Source organism: Zea mays, chromosome 8, assembly GCF_902167145.1.
Source record: "Zea mays cultivar B73 chromosome 8, Zm-B73-REFERENCE-NAM-5.0, whole genome shotgun sequence".
NCBI lineage: Eukaryota > Viridiplantae > Streptophyta > Magnoliopsida > Poales > Poaceae > Zea > Zea mays.
Window position 1 is genome coordinate 173,083,659 of NC_050103.1, and position 10,634 is coordinate 173,094,292.

The window sequence follows — 10,634 nt, forward strand, 5'->3', positions numbered from 1 at the left end:
GAGATCACATGAATCATTTACAGATTATCTTGGCATTAACTGTATGTAACATATATAGACTAACTTAGCAGGTAGTTAGGACTAGGAGCTCAAGGTTCGTTGCGGCCTTCTATGGGAACAAACTTCTCATTTTTGCATCGATGTTTGGGATTTGAGAAATCGAGTATTATTTTATATTTGCTTTTACTTCAATTGCTGCAGCTACACAACACATATTTGACAATAGATTTTCACCTTGCTGCAACATATTTTTAGCTACAATATATCATATTCAGTAGTAGGAGACTCCATTTCTTCAAGTGCTTGAATTGTTATCTGTATGGCATGGTCACATGGTCACATTTTCTGTGCCACATACATTTATATGGCATTTTTATGCAATTCAGTACCGGTTTTTGGTTGATGGTGTCTGGAGGTGTGATGAGACAAAACCCTTTGTACGTGATGAATATGGACTGATCAGCAATGAAGTGCTTGTGGAAAACAATGTACAACCCGTTGTGCAGCCAGAGCCTTCTATCATAGGAACTAATATGGATAAGGGTACCATTTTGAAAACAGTATGTCTCAGAAGTTTAACATTATATTTTCTTGCTCTCCATATTCCTGATAACTAATGGTCTGTTATTTACTGTGGCCTTAAATAAACAAAGATGCCCCCGGAGCCGTCATCTCAGAACCCAAGCATGCAAATAGCAGTTATCCGCCATGTGGTCTCTGGAATATTATTACACAATACCATATATGACGTTGTTCCCCTTTCTAGCAAGGTTAGGTTTATTTCTTGCAAGCCAGCACTTCTCTTTAGACTATGTGTATAATCGGATTTCATATGAACATTTCAGTTAACAGTTTTGGACACTCAGCTTCCTGTTAAACAAGCATTTAAAATAGTGCATGATGAGGTATGTATGTTACTGTGCTTGCTAGAGTTGCTTCAAATAGTTCACTTTCCCTCTATGGTGCTTGTTTGCTCTCATTTCAACTTTGCTCTGTTTTTACTTTCATTTTGAAGAATTTTTAAAGCTGTGCTAGCAATTATTTGCTTTTTTAAGTAGCAGTTTAATTTGTTTTCCTATTATGTTTTGCAAAACATGTGGTCTCACACATAGAAGTACTTAATGTGCATACTTGCATGGTCCCTTGAAATTAACCGACATTACATGCTATCATGATTCCATAATCCTTTGTACTGTGTCTAGATGCCATACTGCATATTGATTGATGGCCTTGTCAAAGGTGGAAAGATACAGGCTCGTGAATAGCATATACCTTACAAAGTTGCATCTTATCTTCTACCTTACCTCTACTTTAGTAGTTGTAATCTTATCTCTACTTTCAGTTGCAACAGACCTGTGTCTTCTCCACCAACACAAACAGGAACAGATAGCTGGTTCCTTACCATTCCTGCTAACTGTGAGACATCCATTGTAAAAGCCAGAGCAGCTGCACAGATGCCTATCACAATTGTGCTCTTAACAGGTACTTGAGTTTGCTTGTTAACATCAGAGAAGAAGGATGGCAACAGGCCATCTCGTGCCATGGCCATAAGTATTCTAGGCTGTGAGAATAACAATTCAAATCATAATGACACCAAGTATTAAAATATGAGTGCTCTTAACACTCGTGTGAGGAAAAGATGAGTGAACATGATGCATTTGTTGTAGCAGATTAGTTATTATCTTATATGATGCCTTTCTTGATTCAGGTGTGCCCTATAATCTATATGTATAGTTGTACTTAAGGTTGCTTGGCCCAGTAACAACAAGGCTCAAGCCCGAAAAGAGTATCTCATTTAAACTACTTATATGGATACTTATATTGTGATTATACATACATTAGTGCTTAAGCATCTTTTAGAAATATTTGTGGAATAATCAAGAATAAGTTGTCCACTATAAGCGTGTCCCAATCTTATTGCAGGCTGGGGATTCCAAGCATGACCCCAAGTTTCATCAGAGATGAACTAGCTGCTGATGGAAAGGTAAAGTGTGGTTGGTGCAATTTGCAGCATCTTTGCATGTCCTGACACCTTCCATGCCTAACTATCAGGTGAGAACTTCCCCCATATTTTCCTCCAAAATTCGTTTTAGGTATACTCCCACAGCCTCTGACGTGCTTCGTGTCCCAAGAGCTGAAGTTGAATATTGCCTCTGGTGATTCAAACTTTTTGGATCTTGAATGGCTTTCCACCTCAGGCAACTCAAGTGATGAAAGGTTAAAATTTCAGCTTTTACTTTGTCTTATAAAACTCTCTATTCATGCATTTTTGTCGTCGGTAGCCTTCACCAGAAATATCTCATTATTATGTTATATATACACACCACTTTTGGGACTTGGGCTAGGAAAATTGACAGAGGAAATTATTTCTGTTGTACTTAGCTTTATGTTATATATACAACTTTCTTTCTTCTGGGACTTGTGTTAGCCAAATTGACAGGGTAAAAGGAGAGAAAGATTAAGGATAATTATAACCTGCTCTGTTATTATTGATAGGGTGGAGAGGAGAGGTCAGAGGAAGGATGGCGATGACTCGACGTTTCGTTTGACTAACTCAGTCTTTCTCCCTTGATGTCGCCAAGAAGGAAGAGGATAGCGATGGAGTAGAAGGATTTGCAGATATGGTGAATCTAATATAGTCCTTCATGAGTAGTGCTACTGTCGTGTTATTCTGTATAAATTACACAACATGTTTAAACGATTTTTCCTTTTAGTTTATATACAACTGACCTGAGTAGCGAAAATACCTTTTAAAAAAACAGTGCAGTTTTAGGCGTACTGTTGTACTGTTTTGAACGAGATAGGAAGGAATTCGTTCTGCACTGGCCATTGTTGCATGCTTCGGTGTTATTCATTGAACACACACTTTCTATTGCAATGTGTTTGGTTTAAGGAATCTTCTCACTCTTCACTTTCTTGTTTGATTTATGGAATAGAATGAATTGATTCATCAGCATTTCATTCCTCATAAGCTAATAGTTAGTAATAATATGAGAAATAAGTTTATTCTACCAAACTTGTGGAATTAACTTATGATGTATCACCTCATCTAGAATGGATTGATTTTTCAAAACAAACGCCTTCTTAGTCCCTTCATGGCATCATGTTTTTCTATATCATGTGTTGACTACTTGTAGCTGTAGTGTTCCACTTATCTGGCGCCATTACCAGCACCCATGTGCCAACACTACGTCCTTCCATGATAGTGAACTACAAGGTGCAGTTGACTGACCCAAAACTCTCTGTATTCTTCAGATATACAAGACGATATGTCCGACGTTCTATCTCTATCACCATAAATAGAGTACGATCGGCTTCTGGACGGCCTTCTCGTTGAGGGTTTTGATGACAAATCATGTAGAAGCATGTACCGTTAACTGCACTATAATCTTCATGTAATTCACACTATGTATTCCTATGTCCCTCTTTTTGCTTGCTGGTAAAACGACCCCTATAACAAGTTGTGATTCATTTCCGCAATGGCGGTGCTTGATGGAATTTTTTAGGTTGGGGATCATCTCCCTCCTAAGACCGACAAAAAATATTTTGTCATACGGATTTTGCATATCATAGTGATGTTTGTCGTTTCATATGTATGTTTTATAATAATTTTTTTTACTATCGTGGCAACGCACGGGCACGTACCTAGTAGTATTTATGTGTAATACTTATGCTAGTACTACTTTTTTTGAACTATACAGTGTAGACACATATAGACGCTACTTATTCCAGGATTCCATCATATATATATTTGCAATCGAAGTTAATTATACTCTATCTCATACCATCGCAACAGGCCACTTGTACAGCCTTGTAAAAAAAAAACCGATCAAGGCCGTAGTATCGCCAGTATCACAGAAGAGAGAACGTCGAGAAGAAGAAAAAAGCACTCACTGGCCACTGCTCACATGCACTATGACTATGACTACACAGTTGGGAAATCTGGCTTCACGCTACTTGGTGAGGGTCTCGTGCTGCCCGGCCCCGGCTTCAGGCGTGCACCTGAAGCTGCACTGCCTCCGGCGCCCCCGCGCTGTCCGGCTCCGTCAGCGAGGGTTTAGCGGCGAACGGCGCCCGCCTGCACGTGGGGCACGTCTGCCGCGCGGCGAGCCAGCGGTCGATGCACCGCACGTGGAAGCCGTGGTTGCAGCGCGGCAGCGCGCGCACGCGGTCACCCTGCACGAACTCCGCGAGGCAGATGGCGCATTCCGCCGCGCCGGCGCCGCACCCGGCGAGCTCGACCTCGCGGGAGTAGAGTATCCACGGGGGCAGCCCGGCCCGCGGCCCGCGCTTCCTCCTGGCGGGACCGGCCTGGCAGGAGGCCGCCGACGCATCGGCGGCGGGTTCGTCCTCGTCCTCGTCCTGGCCGTAGCACACGCGGTGCGTGACGCGGAATGCGCAGCGTACGATGGCGTGGACCGCGAGCACGGCCACCAGGCCGCACAGGAGCAGCGAGAGCGCCGTGATCACCGTCGCGTTCAGCGAGCTGAAGGGCGCTGCGGCTGCGTGCGAGTGCGCTGCAGACACCGCCTGCGCCTGCGGCATGGCCACGGCCGCCGGCTCCGGCTCCGCAGCCGACGACGGAGCAGTCGCAGCAGCGGCGGCGTGCGATAGGAGCCTCCTTGCGTGCAACTGTTCGATGACGCTCATCTTGTCGAGCTGTATAACGCGGTGGTGGACGTACGTACGTACTGGTGGTGTATTATTGGGAAGGACGAGCGTTGTCTCGCTGCACGGCGCGGGGAGGGGTTTATATAGGAACGGGAGGAGACACAGTAAAAGATATTTTGGGTCACCGTCAGTGCATTGTTTTGTTTAGCGGCAAATTCAAAAGGAGGTTTAATTAGCATAACCTGATGGACTCGTCGACCGACTCTAAACTAAACGAACGGAACGTGGGTTAATTAATGGAGGTGACATCGATTCATGGAGATAAGATACACCTCACTCGACAAAGCCATACATGCATTTGGGCGGCACAATTCATTGATTGACAAAGCTTTTTTCGCTGACTATAGTTAATAAGAATAAAGAATACAATACTGATTGGTCTGAGGAGGGGTTCTGTTGTCAGATCAAGCTTACAATGAGCACTGTTGCAAGTGATCGAAGCGAGGGGCGCAAAGTTATCAAGTACACAAAGCGGCTGATTTCCTATGTGTGCTCGCTCAGCCACGAGCCTGATCGGTTATTATTTGTTGTGTATCCATAATCCATAGATGCAATGCAAGTAAATGATTTTAAAATGGTTTATTCCAGCGTTTCTCACGTAGAGACAACCAAACAGATGCTTAATTAAAGTTAATATATATAATAGCCTAGGAAAGAACGATACGGGTAACCAATCACGCGGAAAATGAAGAGACGATCGAGCTCAACAAACACCCATAATCCACAGACTGCGTGCTTGAGCAGACTTTTGTAAGGCCGCCAAATTGCGCCGGGAGAGGCTCGCTGGCTGAAACGAAGGCCGACCGGGCGTCAACCCGCACTCACGCTCATCATTAGCGACTAATAATAGATAAACAATATAAGTTCAAAAAACATGGTCCACATGATCCAGCGCAGTGGAGCGTCCACTGACTGCGACCCGCCGGCGCGCGGGAGTGGGACACCTGGCCGCGGAGGTGCCACGGCGGCGATGGCTTGTCAATGCGGGGCTGGTTCGTCCCTGCCGCCTAGGATTGTTCTCCGTCCGACGTGTCTGTGTGTCTGACGTTCGTGCTCGTTGGCCTCTGTGGGCCTTAGCATATGTCTGTTTAGACTGCGGATGCGGAGTTGTGGGCTGGGCTATATATTAAACCACAGCCATTTGAAACGAGATTAGATCTATCTACCTTTTTCTTTTCCATTTGGAACCACAGCCATCGCAGCCTGAGACTGAGACTGAGAGCTCTTGCAAACATTTGTTAATTGATTAGACAAGTATGTAGTCGGCTAATTGATTGGTGAATGGCCTCCCATCACATTCTCTGGTGTCTCTTCCCACCATGAAGCTTCTAATTTTGTCGGGTGTTATCAACCATTTTTGTGCTATAAAAGCTGTGAGGTGGTAGGTTGGTTGGGAAGAGAGGGCCGTCTTGACACTTGCTCTCTCTCTCTTTTGTCGACAGAAATTTCCCTTGCCGTTCCAGAAGCCTTGCTCCTTTTTTGTTATTAGTGGTTGTATTTCCATTCTTCGGTCCATTTGAAAGCATTAAAATTAATAGTTATTTGGCTAAAAAGTTACTAGTAAAATTAACCAGCTAACTGCAAGCTAATTTTAGCTGGGTTGAACCAGCTAATAACTAGCATCTAGTTGAGGGTGTAGCTAATAGTTAGTTGGACTATTAGCTACGGTGTTTGGATGTCTCCAGCTAAAAGTAACTTATAACTAAACTACTAGTTTGTGTTGTTTAGATGTCTCTAGCTAATTTTAGCAGCTAATTACTAGTTCTAGTGCATTCAAACATGACCCTAGTTTGCTGATATGCAATGGGAGTCCTAAATATTTTCATGGGAAGATGCTGACCTTGCATGGAAAGTTCTGAAGTATTTGAGTAACCACTTCTTGTGTCTACTCTTAGGGCTTGTTTGGTTAGCTCTCAATCCATATGGATTGAGTAGAATTAGGTGGGTTTAAATCTCAAGCAAGTCAAACTTCTTATTAATTTTTTTCAATCTCATCCAATCCATGGGTAACGGGATTAACCAAACAATGCCTTATTGGGTAGATCTTAGTTTTGCAGTGGCAAAGTTAAAAATAAAATTGAGGAAATTGTATTTAGGCCCTATTTGAATATAGTAGACTTAATAACTAGCAAAATACATTAAAACAGTCTAACTAATAGTTCAACTATTAACTATTTTTAGCAAATTAGCTAACGGTTGGCTAGCTATTTGTGAAATTTTAACTAAATCTATAGAATTTTGTATTTAATTTTTGGGTGTACTTGCGTCCTCCTAGAAATAATCTAGCCTCACCACTGCCGTTTTGTCCATGTTGACTGACAGTCCTGTGTCGCCATTTCGTTTTTGACACACGGTTAGATACTAGAACTAACGCAAGGAGCGTATAAAGAACTAAAGGTAAATTTTAGGCTAAACAGGTAAGTTTAAAGCTCCAAGGGCAAGTCAGATTTTTTAGAGGCATGGAAGGAGTTTTCTCCAATTGCCTGGATGAAGGGACTGAATGAGGGTCACTTGGGCTTTAGTGGATTTCTATATTTGTCTGTTGTTTGGGCTAGGCCATTCCAGTCCCAGCATGTCCACGGCTCTTCTCCAGTCTTCCCGCTTCTGAGAATTTGGGCATTGCATCATCGGCTCGGCCTTCCCGCTGTTTAGCTCACTTTGATTTCAGTCATCGTAACAGGAATGTTCAGATCGTGTCTCCAAGGTTTCGGGTTGCGGTGCCACTGTTGCATTCTCTTCTATTGCACCACTGCATTGATAGATTTTGTTGTGGACTTATTCGACTATTATCAGGTCTGAGGCTGGAGGCCTGGGACCTGGATTCGTGTGACCAAGTTCCCCCGCGGCGACTACTTTCAGATTGTATGCGCCTTTAAACAACGAAATATTTTATATGTCCCATGTCACTTAGTAAATTGCATACACAACTTTACTTTTCCATTTTCCACCATTCCAAGACATGTACACGGTTGGCTTCATTTTTTAAATTCCGCATGTTGCAGATTTCTTCGATGCTTCGAATCATCACAAATCCCTTCTGACGAGCTGCACCTTCTACCATACCAGGTACGGCTACCCAGATTTACAAAGTGCACTGGAATTTAATATGCTCTTTTGAATAATAAGTTCCATGCTAAAAAAACAAAAAACAAATGAAACCACCATTCATGTTTCGTTACAGAACATGTGTATATCTATGTCTGTTGTTGTGCACACGTTTGCATACAAAATATGGCCACACACTAAAGTACATAAATTTTTAATGCACAGAATACACGTTCTTAAATACAAAGACGCACGACGTAGTAATCTATACATTCAAAAACATTTGCACACATGCATGACTGGTGGCATGGTGCCACGTACAAATTGCCATCTGCATAAAAAAAAGCAAATAACTAACCTACAGTAAAACAGTTTATGTATGCATGTTATTATGTTAAAAAAATACAGTAAACTGCACATCTAGGGCTGGAAACGAGCCGAACCGAGCTCGGCTCGGCTCGGCTCGGTGCCTGAACGAGCTCGGCTCGGCTCGGCTCGCCCATTCCACCAGCTGGTGAAAGAGGCTCGGCTCGGCTCGACCTTGGCTCGCGAGCCGGCTCGGCTCGGCTCGCGAGCCATATTTTAGTACTTTTCGTTGCATTATTTGGTGAATTAACATTATATAAATTTGAAATATAGAATCATCATTCTACATTATGAGTAAATTAAATTATAACTTGTAATATATTCATCATCAAAGACTAAACAATGAGCTATTACCCATAAAATTATCTAATATTCATTATTATTCTATAAATTGACCATTTTTGCAAGGCTCGCGAGCCGCTCGCGAGCTGGAACGAGCCAGCTCGGCTCGGCTCGCTGCAAAAACGAGCCCGAAGAAGAGGCTCGGCTCGGCTCGTTCGAGGCTCGCGAGCCACTCCGAGCCGAGCCGAGCCGCTCCGAGCTCGAGCCGGCTCGCGAGCCTCGAGCTAATTTTCCAGCCCTATGCACATCTATACAGACACCTATATAGGCCGATCAGCATAATATGAACTTGTTTTCTTCCCTACCATGGAAGGCCCAACGAGGCCCAGGCCTATTTTTCTCTACTGGAGCACAGTGACATGGTCCCACTCCCACCTCCTCCATGTCATGTTGCTCCCGCACGCAAAGTCGCGTAATCGACTCCGTGGCTTCGTCGTGAGCGTGTATTAGTAATCAGTATTTTCTCCCGAATTAAATTTCTTAGTGACTCTACTCTCTTGATTTAAATTTAGGTGCCAAGTACGAAGATAATAAACAGCTGTACCAAAGATTCGAGGACCTTTTCGTAAAGAGCTGCTGTGAACAAGAGGAGGCCACGAGCAGAGGTTGAGCAAGATGGAAGTATATAGAAGTTAATTACTGTTTTGCTCGAGAAAGAATTATTCGAAGAACTCTTAAGTTTGATTTTGTTTCTTCCCATCATCTGGTGGCGAGCTCCCAAGTCCCAAACAAAACCCATCTGAGATTCAGAGCCATTGTCTGCTACCTCGGCTACAGGCACGGGAACCTTGTACAGTGGGACGGCGAGAGCGACCGTGATTAATTAGAGCGGTGCCACGGTTCGTTAGACTCAGATCCAAACCAAACAAGCAAAAAAAAAAAAAAACGAACGTCGGCATCGCGCATTGAAGGTGGCAGGGCCGGAGGCGCGACTGCACGTCTGCACTGGCCCAAGCCATGTGAGCTCCGGTGACCCTAGCTAGCGTGGTCCGCGGGGCGCGTCTGCTGCACCACCACCCACCAGCACCAGCTCTCTGATTCGCGCGCGCTCGCCCCACGGCCGGCGGCTCGTGTCGGCGTCTCGGAGAGCCTCCCATCCCACGTCGCCAAACAGCCAAGCCAATTCCATCGTCACCCATCGCACGCAACGTGGTCCGTCCAGTGGTCCAGATGATCGCGTCATGCGCCACGGCTGGGCTCCTGACTCGAGGTCAGAGACGTGGCATGCATGTCCATGTGTGCCCGCGAAGTTTGTCAACGCGCTCGTGATGGATGCTGATGCTGCTGCAAAGCGCCGGTCTGTTGATTGGGTTCTTCTAAGAAAAGCGCAGACCGTCAACGTCACCGCAGGCAGTGCTGTGTACGGCTAATGGTCCCGGGGAAATTTGGTACCGTCGTTGCCCCGAAAGACGTTGCGACGTCCTACACACTGACATACCGGCAGCGGTTTTTTTTTTGTTTGCTTCACGGCGGATACCGAGAATCTGATTTACCGAACAAGAGCCAAGATGCATCCATGCAGATTTAAACAAGTGACGAGGAGATGCATGCAGCCAAATAAGGGCTTGTTCGGTTATCTCTCAATCCATGTGGATTGAGCGGGATTGGATGGGTTTGAATCCCAAACAAGTCAAACTTCTTCACAATTTTTTCCAATCTCATCCAATCCATGTGTATTGGGAATAACCGAACAAGCCCTAATAAGTGGAAGGAGAAATACCAGGAGCTGAATAGAAGGAGAATGCTACGGTCGTATGATCACATAGGATGTTATATGTATCCTCCAAGTTTTAATGCCCACATCTCTCAGATTGTACGTGTAAAAAAAAAGCACGTGTTGGTGGATTAGTATATAAACAGTCAAACAGATGCGAACTCTAAGCGCAGCTGTCTACTACGAATTTGTCAAGAGTCTACTAGATCCCGAAGTTCAATTCCCACCTACATGGAAAACACGTGCTGCGTGGATTTTAGAGCTTGTGTAATTAAGGGGGTGTTTGGTTTATATGAACTAATTTTTAGTCCCTCCATTTCATTCTATTTTAGTCCCTAAATTACTAAATATAGAAGTTAAAGTTTTATTTTAGTTTCCCTATTTAATAATTTAGGAACTAAAATGGAATAAACTGGAGGGACTAAAGTTTAGTCCCTATAAACCAAACACCCCCTAAGATTGCGCTACTACTACCATGCGCAGATTAATTTGTTCC

General features: G+C 44.0%; 1 protein-coding gene and 1 long non-coding RNA gene across 2 annotated transcripts; one reads left to right on the top strand and one right to left on the bottom strand.

Moving 5' to 3' along the window:
* The first annotated feature begins 357 nt into the window (after positions 1-357).
* Positions 358-1,039, top strand: LOC103636449 (uncharacterized). Its single transcript, XR_558015.4, has 3 exons — positions 358-560; positions 654-770; positions 846-1,039. It is a non-coding gene; the product is annotated as an uncharacterized lncRNA (long non-coding RNA).
* A 2,684-nt stretch (positions 1,040-3,723) lies between these two features.
* LOC100281214 (RING-H2 finger protein ATL3C) lies at positions 3,724-4,721 on the bottom strand. The gene is given in 1 exon segment (NM_001154133.1): positions 3,724-4,721. A coding segment is annotated over 1 exon segment (660 nt). The 5' UTR covers positions 4,651-4,721; the 3' UTR covers positions 3,724-3,990.
* Between the last annotated feature and the right edge of the window lie 5,913 nt (positions 4,722-10,634).